At 35.2% G+C, this 20,074-nt stretch overlaps 3 protein-coding genes across 5 annotated transcripts in view; 2 read left to right on the top strand and 1 right to left on the bottom strand.

Annotated features, from left to right (window-relative positions):
• Nucleotides 1-20,074, top strand: part of LOC136035538 (S phase cyclin A-associated protein in the endoplasmic reticulum-like) — a 598,516-nt gene that overhangs the window by 55,214 nt on the left and 523,228 nt on the right. The window lies entirely within an intron of this gene.
• LOC136035535 (uncharacterized) overlaps nt 4,591-20,074 on the top strand; it is a 77,907-nt gene continuing 62,423 nt past the window's right edge. The window contains exons 1-2 of one of the 2 annotated variants that reach the window (XM_065717381.1): nt 4,591-8,158; nt 10,063-10,223. In XM_065717381.1, the coding sequence (XP_065573453.1) occupies nt 10,207-10,223 (17 nt within the window). In that variant the 5' untranslated portion in view covers nt 4,591-8,158; nt 10,063-10,206. Of the gene's footprint in view, nt 8,159-9,114; nt 10,224-20,074 lie in introns of those variants that run through there. The other variant, XM_065717380.1, reaches the window with a different exon arrangement.
• On the bottom strand, nt 5,893-6,990 carry LOC136035773 (uncharacterized). Its single transcript, XM_065717745.1, has one exon. The coding sequence runs from the start codon at nt 6,988-6,990 to the stop codon at nt 5,893-5,895; it is 1,098 nt and encodes a 365-aa protein (XP_065573817.1).

The following is a 20,074-nucleotide window of genomic DNA, read 5'->3' as shown; positions in this document are numbered from 1 at the left end:
CCCCCTCCCCCTCTTAGCAACGTCACTGGTGGCATATGTTTCGCAATTTTGACAACCACTGAAAAGACAGTATTTAGCAACAAAAACTAAAGATCACTAAAAATTTATTTATTCATTTGTGGTTATTTATTCATTTGAAATCCTATCTGTAACAACAAAGAAAAAACTGAACATAAAGGAAAAAAAAACTTATATAAAGGAAAAATACTTATAATATATAACATATAAATATAAACATAAAACAGTATATAAACATGCTTACAAACATTATTAATGAATCCTACAATTTTTTCACTATATGACTATTAAGACCAATGAAAATTACTTGTTAGCGTTTTTATACTATTGGCTACTATAGGGTATTTTGGGTCTTTTAAGAACTCAAAATATAATTTACCTCAGAAGCAATTATTGAATTGTGAAAGAGTATATAAAAACCCATGAAATGATGTATTTGCTATCATCCTAGCTAAATTGTTTTTTCAGCTACAAATTCACCCATATACCACCCTTCTAGATTTCTTTATGTGCCCATTTGGAGCTATGTTGATTCTGGCTGAATCAAACTGCTGCCCCCTGCTCCAAATCAAATAATCATCTGTGTCAGGGCTCAAAACACTGCTCTTCTTGATACAAGATTTCTGGTCTAGTGTGCTAACCACTTGGCTAATCTTTTTTGAGTTGTGAGATATTTACAAAACTTACAAAAATAATTAAATGCTTAGACATGCCATGGCTGTCTGGTAAATTTTGTAATAAAATAATGGATATACATTCACGTATATATATACTAGCTGTTGGGGTGGCGCTTCGCGCCACCCCAACACCTAGTTGGTGGGGGCGCTTCACACCCCCCCCAAGCCCCCCCGCGCGCGTAAGTCGTTACGCGCCATTGTACTTGTGTACCTGTGTCCCACCTGTGAATATAGATATATATATATATACATATATTTTTAACTACGTAAAACTTGCGAATATACAACATTCTTTGCTGTCCCATTGTCTGTGTATGTAAATAGATTGTTAGGTTTACCGACTCTTGAGCATGAAACATATAATTGTCTATGGGAAAAATAATCTGTATTCAGATCTATACCTCGTTATTCTAATGATTGCCCTTGAGCTTTGTTAATGGTGATTGCTAATCGAACATTCCCTGTGTCCCCGTCGTCATTTATATATCCCCCTGTGCCCCCGGTAGGGAGAAATGAATTCTCCCTTTCCACATGTCTAAGAATCCTATTTATTTTCTAAAGTTTGTAATTTTACAAAGGTTAGCTTCTTAACCTATGGTTATTTACATGGGTTAAACTTGCTTTATTTTGTATACCCCCAGCATTTTATATAGACTTTACATACCATTTAAGCATACCATTTCAGCGGATTTTTCCAATAGTTAACATATTTGCAAAATTAAACATGGTAGCCTAACAAGGAATGGGAATTGTACATTTTGTACTGCTTTAATTCCTTAACGCTTTCTGAGCAGCTCAAGTCTCACTTGTTGCATTGCTAGGACCATTTAGTTTTCTAGTCTTCTGAAACATCTACCCAACTCATGTTCAAATCTAGCCTAACCTTAAATGGCCAGTAACGCTAAATAGGAAAATCATGCACAAGATTGGTGGAAGTCATCCACAGTGAACTTACTATCCAAAGAATCGACTCCACTTAGGTTCCAATTCTAGATCTTAACAGACATCTGCAGAGATGAAGAACAGTGCTGATGGCTGGTTCTCTCTAAACTGGGGAAGTGACTGAATAAGAGCTTTAAGTCAAGTGATACTGGCTTTGAAGGCAATTAAGGACCAATATCCTGAAAGTCTTATTTTAGCATGCAATTACCCATAGTGCACAATCATCCCTAACATATAGCAAAACATATTTTTTTAATGTCATATTTTGATAGTTGGTGCCTTAACTAGAGGTTTCAGAGTGTGAAACAAAGAGGCTATCAAAACTGCTGTTTAGTGCCATATATTTTTTTGTTTTATTTATCATGTTGAATACACATGATGGAACTTGAGTAATTTCCTCAATTGGAGTTTTTTGTTGTCTGCTGTCAGAACTTAGCTTAAGAGGAGGTCTGATTGTGCTAAAAATAATAATTATCAAGACTAGTAGCATATCAGTGTTATTGCTTGTGCTGCAAATTTCGAAAAAATATTAATATACTGAGAATTAAAGGTCATTTTTTTGACTTTATGGAAGTAATCTTTCAGATTATCCAAAATTAAATTCTTTTTGTATATATATTCCAACTATTTTGACTTCTATCAAATCTTTGTTGGATTTAGAACTGAAGCACCACTCCCAAATGTGTTGGGTCGGATCTCAAAATCGTCTATGTTGAAAAATACATTCTTGATATTGTAAAATAGAAATCTAGTAATTGATAGTAATTTTCAGTAAGAAGTCTAATATTAGCTGTATTTTTAGTGGGTGGAATCCAGGAGCGCAGCTACAGTATTTTATTGTGAGGGGGAGTAAGCAGAGGTGTCATTTGGGGGGGGGGCAAATGCCCACCCCTGATTTTCCAGGGGGCCCAAGCTTCCACCGCAAAGGGCACTTCGTTGGCCATAATAATTATGCTATTTGCTATTAACCATTGTAAACTTTGAAAGTAGGTTAGATACATAATTAAGTTCTCACGTTCTGTCAAATGACCGTATCCTAGATAATTATGTTAATATTATACATTTTGAATACTTGCAGTAATTCCTCTAAGTTGACAGATCAAAGTAGGTCGGTTCCTGGCAAATGTTTCAATGTTTGTTTCCTTGTTTTATTGAATATAAGCTACCGTTTTCAATTACTCGAGTCTGTTCTTATTCTGTTTCTGTCCTCGTCGTTTTCGATCTTGTCGATTCAATATCTTTTTTTTTTTGTTAGGTTACAAATTTAGAGGTTGTTTTCATTTCCACCTTTGAAATTTTAAAAATAGAGAATCTAATCTTGAACTGTTAGATTTTAAGAATTTAAAACATCTTAAATATCAGGGGAAAAAATTGACCTGAGTAAGTATGGCGAATCAGGAAGAATAGAAAATTTTTCACTTTGCAATTAACAAGGATGTCATTTTAATTTGATGTTAACGTTTCAAAGGCAGCATATTTGGAAAAATATTAATGTGGAATGTATTATGAAATTTAATAGAACATATTTTTATCGTTTTCTTTAAGTTAAAAAGAGCATTTGGATTAATTAAAAAAGATTATTTGCTCAAAGTAAAGACCGAATTTGACACTTAAAATTAGCAACAATTTTAAAGCTGCTGAATAAATTATATTTTTTTTCTTCTAATCATTGCGGGGGGGGGGCCAACTGCCCCCTCCCCCTCTTAGCAACGTCACTGGCGGCATATGATTCGCAATTTTGGCAACCACTGAAAAGACAGTATTTAGCAACAAAAACTAAAGATCAGTAAAAATATTAGTGGTTATTTATTCATTTGAAATCCTCTCTGCTACAACAAAGAAAAAACTGAACATAACGGAAAAGAAAAAAAAACACACAAACATACTTATATTAACAACGACATTGACTCCACATAAATACCCTACACATTATCCTTTGCAACATTTCTATGTTCCAGTTTATTCCTCAAAACTTCGTCACTAAAAAATAAGACAATTAAAAACAAGGTTTTGACAAGTACGTGGGCTGAGGAACTTTTGTAGGCCCACGTCCTACCCAAAAGCGAAAAAAAGATTTTGTGTAAGATAAACTAATGATCCTAGTTAAATTTGTCCGAGGGGATAGACGGACCTTGTACATTTTTTTCTGTCAGCAGAGGTCTGGAAAGCATTTGCTTAATTTGATTCTGGATGCTGTAGATTCAGCTTACAGTGGATTCAGTTCTAGTCCCACTACCGCCAAAGGGAATATAGGAGGTTGACCCCCAGTAGTACGTTTAAATGATGTCGATCCCCAGAGAGTACTGCAGTATAGTCACCTTAAAACGTATTAGACACAAATCAAGTTTGACAAACAAATTTTCAGGAAATGAGGATAAGACTATTTTGCGTATAATGTTGTTGACACAGAATGAAATTTATATTATGAATAAATGCAAAGGATTAAAGCAAGTTATTGGAATAAAGAGTAAATAAGACTATGTATCCTTAATATGATGAATTCATATGCTCATGACTAAATTATATGCCTTCTAAAAGATCTTACCGATCAAGTTTGGCCACTTGCCAAAGGCCACATGTGCAGATCAAATAAAAAAAGGGGAATACTCTTTTAGGATTTTGCTCGGTAGTATTAGACTACCTTAGTAGTGTGAAACTGTATAGTGACGAAAATATTGTTCCAACTAAATCGAAAATTCACTTAGCTTTAGAGGATAGGACCTCGTTGTGCAAAAGTAGAAACCCTTACAGATTGGGGTCCGTTGGAATGTGGGGGCTATCAGTTAAAATACCTTTCATAATATAATCTATATATATATATATATATATATATATATATATATATATATATATATATATATATATATATATATATATATATATATGTATATATAAAGTAATCTATCCCTCAATAAGATCTAAGCAATTAAATTTGGCCACACGCCGAAAGCTACCAGTGGAAATGAAAATAAAAAGAAGGTGGAAACAGCTTTATGGTTTTGGTAGGTAGGGTTAGTCAGTGGTAATATTTTTCTTCTTCGCGATAAACTTGATGTGCCACTCTTAACAAGTTTGCAGTACTCTTTAGGGGAGATGTGGGTACCCTGGGACATTTTCAAGTGTATGTCCAATATCTGGAGAACGCTTTGGCCAAATCGCCTGATTCTGCTACTCACTTAAGTGGAATTGCTTGGGCTTTCTTCCAGATTTTTTGTAGATTATTTTCTTAATCTATCTTTTTGGTACCAATGATTTTTCGAACCCTCCTCTTCTGTCCCAGAGTACCCTGACCCCAAGGTACTCTGGGACATGGTTAAGGGTACTCTGGGACACAGTGCACTTTTTGATCAAATTTCATTTATTACAAACCTATAGTCAACTTCAATGAAAATAAAAACATAATAAAAAAACTTGTAACATTATTCATTCAACGGGGAACTGCAAAAGGTCAATATCAAAAGTCAGGGCTTTCACAGCCCATTCTGTGCCTCCACAAAGATTCGGTCTTGGTAGGCGTAACTCGATCTCATCTGTCGTGACAAAAGCTTCGTCCTTTGGCTGTGGAAATACGAATTTCCACATAGGGACTTTCCGTTTTAGGAAGTTCACACTGTACCCTTCCAGTTCAATCTCCAAGACTTCACCAGCATAATACTTTGAACTTTTCTTACTGACGTACCTAACCAGTACAAAATCGCCAGGCTTTATCTCCGTTGGTTCTTTCACAGTCTCTTCCATGTCACTCAGGTGCAAGGAATCATCAGTGTGAGCACAGAGCTCAACAGAAGCAGCATCACTACTGTCGCTAAAATCTAAAGCCACCTTTGCTTGATCTCTTTTTTTATCTTGCTTTCTTTTCGTTATCTTCTGTTTTTTATTTTCCTTTGCTTCTTCCTTCTTTTTTCTCTTCAGGTCTCTGTTTCAAAAATGGCATCCTTAACAGGGGTTGCAGTCAAAATCTTGGACTGGCCAGGCTTCCTTCCTCCTTCTTTTTTCTGAATATCAATTTGACGTTAAGGAAGGGGAAGTAATTGATTGAGCAGAACACAGACTGAACCACCAGCACCCACTGACTCCCTGTCTGACAGCCCACTGTCCGCTTGCGTTGATGAGCTGCTCCCTGTGCTGACATTGATCTGCACTTCATCTGTCGGATCGCAGGGATTGCTGACGGGAGTCAGGAATGGAAGAAAGTCTGATTCTTCCCAGACATTGGGATTAAACAGATGGATTCCTGGTTTAGAAAAACCACTCATTATGTTGGTTGGGTTGAATGCTTTAGGGAAAGCAACCCCAAGAAGTTCAGAGATTTTGTATTCCATGACTGGTTTCTTAGCCAGTTTTCAATAGCTTGGTAGAAATATGTTTTAAGTAGTGAATAGACGGTCACATCAAGGGGCTGCAGCCTGTTTGATGTGTGTGGAGGAAATGTCAGTATTTGCAACCCCATCTCTTTTGTAGCAGATGTGAAGCTGTAGCTCATGGGACTATCATGGTTGTCCATGAGAAGAAGGACTGGTTGCTCAGGAGAGCACCTTAAATACCTTTTAAAGTGCTCAAAGTAGCCAAGGAATAACTCGGTTGTCATCCGTGCATTTCCGGGCTTTCCACTGGCGACAGCTTTTGTCCCTGGTGGTGCCCCATCTAAGAGTCTTTCAACAAAGCGGGTCCTTCCAAAGATAAGGTAAGGGGGAATGAAGCTTCCCATCGCATTGATAGTTCCAACCATTGTAACAAGTTTTCCTCTTTCCTGTGATGTAGTTGCTCCTAGCTGCTTTACACCTTTAAGGCTAAGTACCTTCCGGCATTTCTGTTGAACATTCAATAAGCCTGTCTCATCCATGTTGTAGATGCGGTCAGCTGGAAAATGAAATTTTGACTGTAGCTCTTCAAGATGTTTATAGAATGTGTCAACTGCAGCCCGGTTGAAACCAAGGTTGCAATGAAGGCTGGTGCTTTCCGGTCTCCTCAAGGAAATTCTTGTATGTCTCTCCATGAAACCTTTATACCAGTCTTCTCCTGCTGCTTCATTGTCATCCCATGATTTAGGGTATTTCAGGGTGTTCGCCTTGACAAATTCCCAAGCTAATTTCTTTGTCTGTTTTTTCGTAAGTCCGTAGTACATTCGTGATGAAAGTAGAATATAAGATTCGAGTGAATCTTCCATTTCAGAAGAGAATACTTTTTTCACATCATAGCGTGGTGTGAAGCGAAATGCAACTTTTTCTTTGTCTGCTGATGCAGAATATGTCTTACAGTACCGAGAAAGTGTTGATTTCTGAACAGCATGCAGTGTTGCTGCAGTTCTGATTGGCATTCCATCTTTTAAGTGAGCCATTACAGCAGCCTTCATGTTTTCTTTGTCTCAGGCATAAAGAGAGGGATCAGACTTCCTCTTCCTCGGCATTCTGCAAAAAATGATACTTTTAGGAACAAAAAGCAAAGAACCGTTTTTATTGTTGCCATGGCTAACACAGTTTGAAAGATTATCTGGTGTATATCAGGCAGTTCCGTCTAACAGCTTGACCTTTACATTACATTATCAGTTATTGAAATCAGGGTACCCTGGGACACAATGGACAAAAAGTGTCCCAGGGTACCCAGGAACATGTGTCCCAGAGTACCCAAACAGGTAGCTCTCCACACAAACTTCATCTTCTGTGCCTAGATGGTAGTTCAGGTCAACCACTGAACAACATTTTGTAGCTTAAAGAAAACTACTTCAGACAAAAAAACATTCAATACCCTCCAATGAACTGTTCAAAAGATTTTTTGTAAAAACCAGGTCCTTTTTCTTACTCAAACACCCATAAAAAAACTCTTACCTAAAATCTCTGATGAAAATGTTTCTCGATTTCTTCAGGAAAAGACATGCATCCTTACTGATAGATCGCATGTCATTTGTCATTCAGGCGGGATTTTTGAACAATTTTGTTTGTCACAAAGGTACCATGTCCCATCTGACCCTTGTCCCATCTTCCCCACATCTCCCCTACCCATTCTTGTATCAGGATGTAAAAAACCTCCTTGGGGAGATAGTTTCCTTCCTTTGTAACAAAAATCCCATTGATTTCGTCTAATATTTTAAATATTTAATGTTCTATTTTGAAATATTATTGTTTTACGTGTTACTTCTTTTCCACTGCTTGACTTTAAAAGTATAGTTTCTTGTTTTATATTCGATTCTTTTATCTATTCAGGCCTTTTTCGTTGCATCGAAAATCATTTTCACATCTCAAAACGAAAAAAAATGGGACACTCCGCATACAAAAGATTTCTCTCTGAGATTTTAGACTCACGACTACAAGTGGTGTCTTAAAGGTGGCGTCTATGAGGTCGGTCTATATTGAAATAAATATAGTGGCTGCAGTCGGATTGCATGATTTTTATACTTTGATTTTATTTATAAGTATCGTAATGAGGGCCTTCTAGATTGTTTTGCAGGCATATTTTGTGAGAGGTCATATGTTCACCAACATGATACTTGGACGCGAGGAAATATTGAGATTCCTCGACTTGCTGTAAGTAGGTCTTCTTTTTTTCTTGTTTATAGAGCTTCCAAGCCTTGGACATAACTTAGTAAAGATCTTCAGGATAATGGTAATTTCAACCAGTTTAAATCTGGTTTATGTGTGGAGTTGCTCGGTAGGTATACTTTTGAAACAGATTAGTTATATTTTCAGTTTTTTTTTTGACTAGGTTATTTTCTGAGAGTATGCGTAATGGCTTTCCTGTGTCTGTCGTCCGATGCGCTCTTCTTCTCTTTTGGTACATAACTTTTGTTTATTTAAAAGTAAGTAATTAATTAACATCCATAACTTTGTTTGCAATGTTTATTCATAGACTTTTTAACTTGGTCGTACAGTTACCTCAAATATTTAGTATCGCCCTAATTTTTCACAGTACAAAATTATCCCACTATTTTCTTTGAATAATTTAAATGAGTTTCTGTATCATTAAAAATTGCTTTTGTGTTATTTCAGTTTTGTTTTTAACTACGTAAAACTTGCGAATGTACAACATTCTTTGATGTCCCATTGTCTGTGCATATAAATAGATTGTCAGGTTCACCGACTCTTGAACATGCGACATAAAATTGTCCATGGGAAAAACAATCCGTATTCAGATCTATACCTAATTATTCTAATGATTGGCCTCTGAGCTTTGTTGATGGTGATTGCTAATCGGACATTCCCTGTGCCCCCGGCATCCCCCTTGTAGTTGTGTCCCAGTGTCCCAGTCTGTAATTTCTCTTTGAGTGTCCCGGTCGTCATTTATATTCCCTGTGTCCGCGTTTTTAGTTTTCTTTTTCTCCTTTCTTTTTCAGTTTTTTCCTTTTTTTAGTTTTTTTTTCTTTTTCAGTTTTTATTTTTTTTATTTTTTTTTTATTCGTTTTTATTTATTTATTTTTATTTTTTTAGTTTTTATCTTTTTTTAGTTATTTTTCTTTTTTAGTTTTTAGTTTATTACCTTTTTTATGTTTTTTAGTTTTTTAGCTTTTTCACTTTTTATAGTATTTTCTTTTTAGTTTTTTTTTGTAGTTTTTACCTTTTTTAGTTTTTTTTTTCTTTTGTATTAATGCTAAAGCCAAGGTTTGAACCTGGAACCTCTCGGACCTGGAACCTGGAACATAACGCTTTACCAACTCAGCTACTTCGCCTTGAATACATTCGTTTCTGAATTGGTATACGATGAAATAATTCAGACGTCATATAATGACGTCACTCGACAGACAGACAGACAATCTTTTACAATCTATAGTTCTAGTCTGTAAAGTAACTTATCCCCTAAACAAGTAGGCTAAATACTGTATATAAGACAGGCACAGTTGGATACATATGATCGATATGATGAGGGGGTTTACAATGTACAGTGTAGAGAGGATTTGCCAGTACTATGCTTTGTCTGTTTGACTTCCAACTAGCATGAGAGTACAGAAAGTTTGGTTTTCGGTCATAATTTTATAATTATTACGGTTCGTAATTACAAAGGCTAAAGTCTCACTCTGGTAATATAAAATAACGGAGACCTTAAATAGGGCCATTTGAAGAAAAATTGGAACTGCCACATCCCTTAATATGTGCTTTGCACTGTACCTCTGTCTCCCTCTTTAAATCAATCAATTAAAATTGATTGATTTCCCCAGACACCATAATCGCTGGTAGTTCAAGTTGATCGGTTTATCCAGGCACCATAATCTGCATTCATGAAGAAATTCTCGGAGAATCTATATGTTATGAAATATATGAGAATTTATTTTTGGTTTCCGTGGATAGCCAACTTTACTAATAAAAAACTCTAAGTATTTCTATTAACTAACTCTTTCATCCGTAGTTCATATTTTTTTTTTTTTTGAATCGTTTTTTACAAATTTGAAAATTTTCTGAAATTTTTTTATTTTATTTAATTTTTTTGGAAATTGTAGTATCTGGAACGAAACAGTCACGGCAAAGTGAAGAAGGACCGAAGGAAAGGACTGTTCTGACAGCCTTTCAGCAATAAAGAAACTCACGGCTCAACCTGGACTACCAAACAGAAATTACTGAAAGGACGTTAGCAGAATGCTTCGATGAATCTTTGCGTCAGGTAAATTTGTTATTTGTAAATGGTAAAGTGATTGCGTGCTGGGAAACTGTTACAGGCTATGGGCAGATAGGCTCTTGACAAGCCTGTATTAAAATAAATATGGGAAGAAGCATTAGAAAGGAGTTAAACAATTCCTGGGCTATATCATGCACAGTTGATGCCGCTCTCTCCGGAAACGGCTTCCACTGCTTCCGGAAACACGCAAAGACCCAGTGTTTGGTTTTTAACAAACTTTTGCAATTGTTTAAAACTATAAGTATAGACAGTATGAATAATATGCAATATTATATTTGAATCCACTCATAAAGAATGAAAACTCTGAAATAGTAAAAAAAAAATTAAAAAAGAAAGAATACAATACTCAATTATCTAAGCCATTTTCAAAGGGGTAGTGGAGGGTTTTCCACACTGAGGTGAACAGCTCTAAACATTGGACCACATAATCCGGAGACTAGCTCATTATCTGATATACAGAGTCTCGTTATTTTGAAGATCTGGACACAACCCGGTATCACTTACGCAACGTGGTAATTCCTAAGAATATGTGAAGTCATCATACGCTACGTCAAGACGATGTAGATCGTAAAACTTTGGTTTGGAATTAAGAGACAATCTAAAAATACTAATTCAAACAAAGCAAAAAAAAGTTGTTGGCACCAGTTGAGCAATGACTTAGCCAGTGATGCATGAGATTGTCTCTGAAATCAACTTATAGCTCCCTTCACAATCATTGGTGTCCCAGTCATTGAACTCTTTTTCAATTCCATTTTGACATTTTCACAAATGCTCTCCCACTGTATAAATATGATTATGTTCAAGCCCCGTTCCTCCTATTCGTCAGTATGTCTACACTTGCTATATAGACAGAATGGAATTTTGGAAATAACTATTGCTAGAATAAAAAGTCAGATCTAATTTGCTAATAGGCTGAGAGCTTCAGTTCCTTCCGTTTAGTATAGCTCTCAAGTGAATTTTTGCTGTTTAATCAATGCTGTAAGAATGTTAAATAAAGTTACTGTTTCTACATCACTTCATCTATCATTAAGATTCCTGGTCCATAGTTCCTCTGCTTTCGGATATCCTCCTTGTTTTATTTTTGCATTTTTTCTTGTTTTTTTTTCTCTTTTTGTTTATGGAAAACTCTTCCGAATGGGCATCAGTCTCTTAATTATTATTAAAGTCGCTTTTCGAAAATTATCAAAAGTATTTTGCTAAAGATTACTTTGCTGTTGATTGGAGAGAATATGTAGAGTCCATGAATAGATGCTTTTAAAATATTTTCTTATACAGTATTCCATCTTTCTCAAGGAATTGATCAGAGAGCACTATCGTCGATTTGACTTGTCTATTTAATTAATACCAAATCCCTATTTTGAGCCATGGGCCTCAATACTAGGGGGTTGGCTATTTTGCCATGGGCTTGTTTTGGCTCGTATTGGATAGGATGGATTTTCCAAATAGCAAAATCAGGGGTTTAAGCTGAACTTTAAGTGGAGATAAATTCAGTTTCGCGAGGGCTTGATCATACGGTATGTCGTGGCTTCAGAGTATAATCCTTGTTGCTCTTTTCTTGACGGACTCTAAGTCACGTAATAGATACGCCGTGCGGATAGCAAATGGGCCTCACACCGGGTACACGCACTCGAGCAACGGGCGAACATAACACCTGTAGGTATTGAGAAGACTGTCAGTATCACACCAAAAACGCCTCAACTTGTAAGCGTCTGAAGGCATGCATTAGCCTTGTGGACGGTTGAATTAATATGGGCACTGAAATTATAGTAACCAGTGAAAGTTACTCCTAAGCTTTTCATTTCGTTCACAATTGAGAAAGGGAATAGAGGCATATCTATATTCCGCTTAAGAGGGTTGAAACGAAATTATTTAGTTGATCAAATAAGTGGTCTGAAAAGTGCTTTGTTATGATAATGTTTTTGACTAGATAATGCCCGTTTATTTTGACATCAGACCACAATGCCCCCTCCCTCCAACAGGAAAACTGAAAAGACCAAAAATTGCCTGAAAATAAGCTTTTCATATTTTATCTTGCTTCCCGAGAAAAATCCTCAGACAGGTTCAGTTTTTGAAGGTACAATTCTAGCTGCCTAACTACACGTTTACAATATGCTTTGAAGTCAGGCCTTTGTCGGGGAGGTGTTGTGTTTCCCATCTTCGAATCTGCAAGTTTTTAGGATTTTTCTGTAATCTCGTAATTTATCTCTAACATGGCTATTTTTTAGCGTTTTTTTAAGGTTTGCTGGTCGCCCCTCAGAATCAAAATTTTGTGAACATTTGTATTTATAGTATATGATATCCATTTAAATGGTACTTCGTTGGTACCAGCTAGTCATAGTGTTACAACGAATATCGAGGGGCCGTAGAGGGTGGATAATCGGTTGTCGGGCAGTCTTTCTCCTTCTGTTTTTATTTTTTATTTGAAACAAAAAATATATTTTATATCTTATTTATTATGTATTGTATTTTATATATTATTTAATATATATCATTTATTATTTACTATTATTTTTTACAGTTTATATTTCTTATGGTTGGTTGGTATGTTTTTGTTTCTGTGTTTGTGCTGTTGCATTTGTGATTTCTTTTTTCATTATAAGGTGGATAATGAGGTTTCTAGGGTTTTCAATCTAATAGTTTTCTTTTAGAAATAATAGGTGGATTTATTTGCCAAAATTGAAAAGAAAAATCAGTCTTTAAAATTATTGTTTTTAGCTAAACAATTTGGCATAAAACTAGATGGCTACATTGTTTATATTTTTGTAGTCTGTAAATTTCAGTTTTCTTTCTAAAACTAAAAAGCTAACTTCTTTTCTAACAGTTCAGTAGGTACAATTTGCAGCGATTTATAACTTTGTATATTTTATACAGTTAATATTTTGCAAATATTAATTATAAAGTTTTGCAATTGTACCATTTTGCTTTAGATTCAATATGAATCAAATTACGTTTATTCAAAATTACGTTTATTTACGTTTATTTTGTACCACTTACTCATCTTGAAAGTGTACACCACATCTTTTCCCCACAAAAATTTGTTGATCATAAAAATTTGTTGAACTGATTTTTCTCGCCAAAACTATTCAAAAAACTTTCTACCTTTTGAAAAATTTTCAAATATGATTTAAAAGATATGAAATAAATCATAAAATATGAAATAAATCATAAAATAGGATTTAAAGAGTTTCACAAAATGTCTACATCATTTGAGCTAAAAATAATTTCAAAATACAGATTTCTTTTTACAAACATTAATACAAACAAATAGTTCAAAAGTATTTCCATGGGAGAATTTTAACTTAGAAGAGGAATTTAGACGTAGAAGTCGAAACAGAAGTGGAATTTTTGGACAGATTAAAAACGATTAGGATTTAAAGTCATTTTCAAATGAAAGTAGGCTAAGAAGAATTTTCACGAGGAATCATCGGCAAGAAATTTTATGGAGGGGGTGGGATTTTCAGCATGGATTGAATTTTACAGGGGAATTTTTTTACTAGGGACGAACTTTCCAAGGACGAATTTTCAGTGGGAGGAGTGAATTTTTCATTTAACAGCATTATTAAAAAATGATCAGAATTTAGATTAATTTGTTTCAACTGAGAGTAGGGAGCAATATTAAAGGTCAAAACAAACAGAAATTATTCTGTACAAGATGTTTACCCCTCCACGAGAACTTGCTCCTTACACTAAAGTTGTATTGTTTGTCCCAATTTTCTAATAATGAATCCTGAAACACAAGGACCGATAACTAGAGCTGAGGTTGAGTTTTTATTCTAGAAGTTAGTCTATCTTTCACCTTCTTCTTAGCTGTATATGTGCCTTTCACCATTATTCAGATGAAAATTTCTCAAAGCTAATGCTTTTGACTATCTTAGAAAACTTGAGGAAGTCCCCAGGCCAACCGATATAAGAAGACATGTAAACATTTGTCAACTTGCATAACTTATCACGCCCCAGAGGCTCTGTTTACCCCAGAGGCATAACTATTTATCTTTTCTTAGGAAGACAGATATTCCAAATTTTTAATCAGATATATTTGGAAGGAGGGCAGCTAAAAAGAGAATGAAAGGGGGACTGGTTTCCCTCTGATCACTTTTGAAAATATGCCACAATAGGCTCTAAACTTTAAACTTAGTGCCCCCAGGCGTTCTCGAGATTCGCCTTTTTGTTAAACTGGATGCACATCGTATATTTTGATTTAGTTTAACATATCCCTCAACATTCCCCGAAGTTTCACCTTAATACGCTCAGTCTTTCCCATAACACGCAGAATCAGTTATACCCTCCTTCCTAGATGATTTTAAATTATAAAATATAAAATTGTTGCCTTGGGGCATAGGGAGCATTAGAGCCCCAGAGAATTGTCACCAGACCTTTTGACTGTTTTAAACAAAATTGATTTTTTTTTTTTTATTTTGCTGACATGGGACTGAACAGGCAGCTCTTACCTTACCTTATCTCGTACTTGTAGATAGGAGTTTGAAACTTCTACAGTAGTGTTCTCTGATAGGCTGAATCTGATGGTGTGATTTTCGTTAAGATTCTATGACTTTTAAGGTGTGTTTCTCCCTATTTTCTAAAATAAGGCAAATTTTCTCAGGTTAGTAACTTTTGATGGGTAAGACTAAACTCGATGAAACTTATATATTTAAAACCAGCATAAAAATCAAATTCTTTTGAGGTATCTATTTGATTTATTTGTTTGTATTTGGATCAAAATTCCATTTTGAGAGTTCCGGTTACTATTGAGCTGAGTCGCTCTTTACGAGTTCGTTGCCACGAACTGTTTGATTTGATTTTACCGTAACTCACTTAGAATACAAGTTTGGAATTGTTTTTTTCTTTTAGCATTTGATATTTTCTTTATTCTCCACCTTTTCTGTTTTTGTCATTATTTGGATTAAGTTCTTTCGGTTCTTGACCATAATTTATGCTTGTTTGGTGTTATTTTTGCTTTTGTCTTACTGTGTTATTTGTTTTATTGTTTTACTATCTCTTTTTGGACATATGAAGCAAATTCGGCTCTATCAGAGCTTTTCATAGCCTTTTGGAAATAAATCTTATCATCTCTTATCAAAATTGTGGAATAGCCATTTCGTTTAAAATAGTCCAAAGAACATATAACAACCCAAAAATAAATTCAGCAGATATAAATTCCTTTATAATTAAATCTTGAAACGACCAGAAATCATAGGTAGACCCACAATAAGGCTTTCACAACCTGCAACACTGGCAGAGTTACTCTTTCAGAGAGGGATACGTTGATTATTCAAATCTTTTCCAAGCACCACTATGCTGCCACAAAGACAGAATTCCCCTTTTAGGGATAGGGACATTTGTTATCCGAATCTTTTCAAGACGCCACTGTGCTGCCAAAAAGGCAGATATCCCCTTTCAGGGATAGATATGTTTGTTAGTCGAATCTTTTCCAGGCGCCAATTTGCTCCCACACAGGCAGAGTTCCCTTTTCAGGGAGTGAGACGTTTGTTGTACAAATCTTTTCGAGGCACCACTATGCCACCACAAAGGCAGAGTTCCCCTTTCAGGGATAGAGACGTTTGTTATTCGAGTCTATTCCAGCCGCCACTATGCTGCCACAGAGGTAGAATTCCCCTTTCAGGGATAAATATTTTTGTTAGTCGAAATTTTTCCAGGCGCCACTTTGCCGCCACAAAGGCAAAGTTCCCCTTTCAGGGATAGAGACGTTTATTATTCGAATCTATTCCAGCCGCCACTAAGCTGCCACACAGGCAGAGATCCCCATTCAGGGAGTTAGACGTTTGTTATTCAAATCTTTTCCAGGCACCCCTATGCTGCCACAACCCTTGAAATATGATTCACTTGATTTTTGTCTTCTGTCTACGGTACAGTTCAAATGCCGCCTTTGCACTGCCCCTTTATTGCTTATGCCTAGTGGCCTAAGCTAAAGACATGAAGTAAATTGCTCTTGTATTCTAATCCTGCCTATCACACTGACGAGGGTCCCATAAGCTTCGCAATATGAGCTTTTCTGTCCATTTTTTAAATATCAAAAACAAATGTGAAGATATATTTCCTATAATATATTTTAATTTAAACAAAAGGAAGACTGTAAAAAGAAATGGAATTCATCTTTATGATTCGGACTTTAGAAAGCAGAAATCAAGTCTTTGCTTTTTAGGCTGTTTTCGTGGATGAAGAAGATTAGGAACTTGAACAGTAGAGTAGTCTACGGTGGTAATAGACTAATAGTAAACTAGTACAGTGGTAGTAGGCTACGCAGACTTTGCCTTTCGTAAAGTCTCTAATTAGATAATCTAATACATTCATGTTTGATTTTTATAATTCAAATCGCTTTTGATTTCCTGTGCTGCTTTCGTTTCCAGCCTAAGTTGGAATCTTTTCAACTTTTTTAACAGCTTACGTTATGGAGCTTAAGTGGCTTAAGCTAAGGAACTTACCCTACAGAGGTTTGTCAAATTCTACTTAGCTAATGTGAAGCTGGCTAAAGAACGTGAGAAGCTTATAACTTTACTTAAAAGGGAGTGAAAGGTAGCGATCTAAATAGATTGGCATGGGAGAGAAGCATATGGGGCTGAATAGACATTGAAAAGATATGGTGCTGCATCAACTTTTCAAAAGCTGTAATACTAACCGACAAGTTTCCCATTCTCTTTGGCTCATGCAGCCAACTACCTATTAATATTTCTAGCGATTTTTCAAATTTCCTAGACAAAAATCTCTAAATCAGCACCTAAATCACTAGATTATTGAAACAAATCACTAAATTAATCAAGAAATCACAGAAATCTAGTATTTTTTCTAGCCAGGGCAGCAGTCATGCTACCAATATATAACATTAAAATCAAACTATAGATGGTAATGATGCGAATTTAAATTTAAAAACAGTATACATGACTACTCTAGGCCTATCGAAGGATTTTTTTGTCAGAGGAGAGAGTGAGAATGTCATCAAATTAGCTAGAAAAAGTATTAAATTTTTGCTTTATCAAAGAAATCCAGATTATGAGGTTCTTTCTATCTTAGAAATTAGTTGAGCTACTTGAATGATAGTAGCCTACCAGAAATTATTCCATACCTTAGGCCAGGAAAAAAGGAGAAACAAGTCTGTTTTATTCAATTCCCAATTCACTGGTCTTTTAAAGTGTGATAATCACTACTATTGTAATTGCAAGTAGTATTGTACATTAGTGACACTACTAAAGAAAACTTATTAATAAAATAAGATTAACCTAGAACCATTAGATTTCTAATTCAGTGCTCTTTTCAAAATTCATACTCATACTTGCAACAGTGCAATCCACCCCCCTGACGCTCTCAGATATATGAAATATAAAAAAATTGCATGCTGACCAACTGTCTGTATAGCACAAGTGCAAATCCCCTTATTCTCTTCTTTCAGCTAGGAGTGCTATACATGGTTAGAAACAATATAGCAAATTACTTCACTGCGAAATTGATATAATTTTGAGGGTTTCTAGCTTTTTAATGAATCCTACAATTTTTTCACTATATTACTATTAAGACCAATGAAAATTACTTATTAGCCTAGCATTTTTGTACTGTTGGCTACTATAGGGTGTTTTGGGCCTTTTAAGAACTCAAATATAATTTCCCTCAGAAGCAATTATTGAATTGTGAAAGAGTATATAAAAACCCATGAAATGATATATTTGCTATCATTCTAGCTAAATTGTTTTTTCAGCCACAAATTCACCCATTCCCCCCCCCCCTCCAGAATTTTTTATGTGCCCATTTGGAGCTATGTTGATTCTGGCTGGATCAAACTGCTGCCCCCTGCTCCAAATCAAATAATCAGCAGTGTCAGGGCTCAAAGCCCTGTTCTTCTTGATACAAGATTTCTCGTCTAGTGTGCTAACCACTTGGCTAATCTAGTCATGTGATATATACAAAACTGACAAAAGTTATTAAATGCTTAGACATGCCATGGCTGTTTGGTAAATTTTGTAATAAGATAATGGATATACATTAATAATATATATATATATATATATATATATATATATATATATATATATATATATATATATATATATATATATATATATATATATATATATATATATATATATATGTATATATGTATAGGCCTATATACTTATACACAATTCAAGGTACATTTTTGCACATTAGGGGGGTAGGAATAAAATTCTGATTCCAAAGATATATCAGTGTCTAAGCTATTCAATTAATGTAGTGACTTAATCTGAAAACTTATTGTCTACTTTGTAATTATGCAGTATATTTCTAGGATAATAAACTACCCCAGCACCAGGGCCTCCACTTATAGGGAGATTACCCTCTTTTAGGGAGAAATCACTTCTTTTAGGGACACTTATTTTTAGGGAAGTATAGGGTACAGTAAGGATTTTAAGAACACAAAACGTAGTCTGTTTAAAAGTGGCTTCAGTTACCAATATTGAAAAATTAGATAGAGAAAAGAGTGTCAATCAAGTCAAAGAAAAATAATTATGTTCCACATAGTAGGCTCAGTATGAAGTATAAATACTGTGGGAAATCAGAGTTGACCTGTTATGCTCTGACCAAGCAGCATATAAAAGCAAGCAATGAAATTGAGGCAAAGGTTGGCAGTGGCAGAATTAAAAAATTCTGACTGTGTGGGCAGTTATTCCAAAGAAATTGAATGCACATCTGCATATTTTTGGCAGAGTATAATATGCCATTAAGTATAGCACACAGTTTAGTCCCTCTCCTAAGACAATTAGTTCTAAAAGACCAGGCCCTAGCAGGCATCACTCTGGGTAAACAGAAAAATACAAACATTTTGCAACAAAATCTTCTTTGGTACCACACCACCAGTTGATTAAGTTCTTTAGAACTTTAGGGCTTTATTGAGAGATGCCCAAGCTGAAGACCTGTCAGTTGATTATTATTGGATTATTATTGGATTGTTTAGTCTCCTGAAACTAATCAAAACAGACATCCGAAATAGAATTGAGAATATCACACTAGTTTCACTTATTCAAGTCAATTACTTGTTGAAAAACAAAGATAAAACTTCATCAACTGTCAGCATACAAAAAGCTGTTGCTGGCTTCAAGAAGAAGACAAACGCTTGTGCTGTAGATGACACTTAATTAAAGTGTTTTATGTGTTCTTGGCAGTGCAAAAGATGTTATATATAGGGAATTTTAGGGACAATTGATATAAAAATCAAAAAAATTGAGATCAAAAAGTGGAAGCACTGCCCAGCACCTGGTTAGTCCCTAACCTTAATGTCAGTATAGTGTGAAGTCACTTCTAAAGGAAATGTGCTAATGAAATATATGTAGAATGAAGGTCTATTACCATTAGGTTCCTTATTTCCTGATCTGTCCAAATATGGGCGCATCTCTGACTATACATCCCAACCTACCTAATGGTGGCAGATATAGTCCTAGGAATATGTAAGAATTGGAATAGGTAAAATGCTGTTTTAGGGCCATTTTGCCATCTTTTAAAGTGGTTAAGATGGGTGAATAAAAGTCCCATGAAAGCATCCAGAGCCTTAATGATCTCTTGAGATGGTGTTTTGAAGCCTCTTGATCCTCTTTCCCACCCTCTAGAGGTCACTGACCTTCGATGACAAATAACAAATTGCATATTACACAAATTAATCCTTGCAAAATAGGTCTTCTGCTGAAATGAAGCACAAGAAAAGCACTTTTGGTCTTTTACCTTTGCTCAATGTGATCAAGTATGATTTTGAAACATGGGTGGTCCAAAAAATGGACAAGTATTTGTTCAGATGTTTTCCAGAGGAATTGTCTATGAACTCTTTTGGGTACCCATTTGACTGACCAAATTTCAGTAAG

Source organism: Artemia franciscana, chromosome 14 (genome assembly GCF_032884065.1).
Source record: "Artemia franciscana chromosome 14, ASM3288406v1, whole genome shotgun sequence".
Lineage (NCBI taxonomy): Eukaryota > Metazoa > Arthropoda > Branchiopoda > Anostraca > Artemiidae > Artemia > Artemia franciscana.
The sequence above is the reverse complement of the archived record's forward strand: the minus strand, read 5'-3'. Positions and strand labels throughout refer to the sequence as shown.

What these genes read in the sequence shown, in the direction of transcription:
- LOC136035773 (XM_065717745.1), bottom strand. Translation starts at nt 6,990, where the DNA reads ATGAAGGCTGCTGTAATGGCTCACTTAAAAGATGGAATGCCAATCAGA.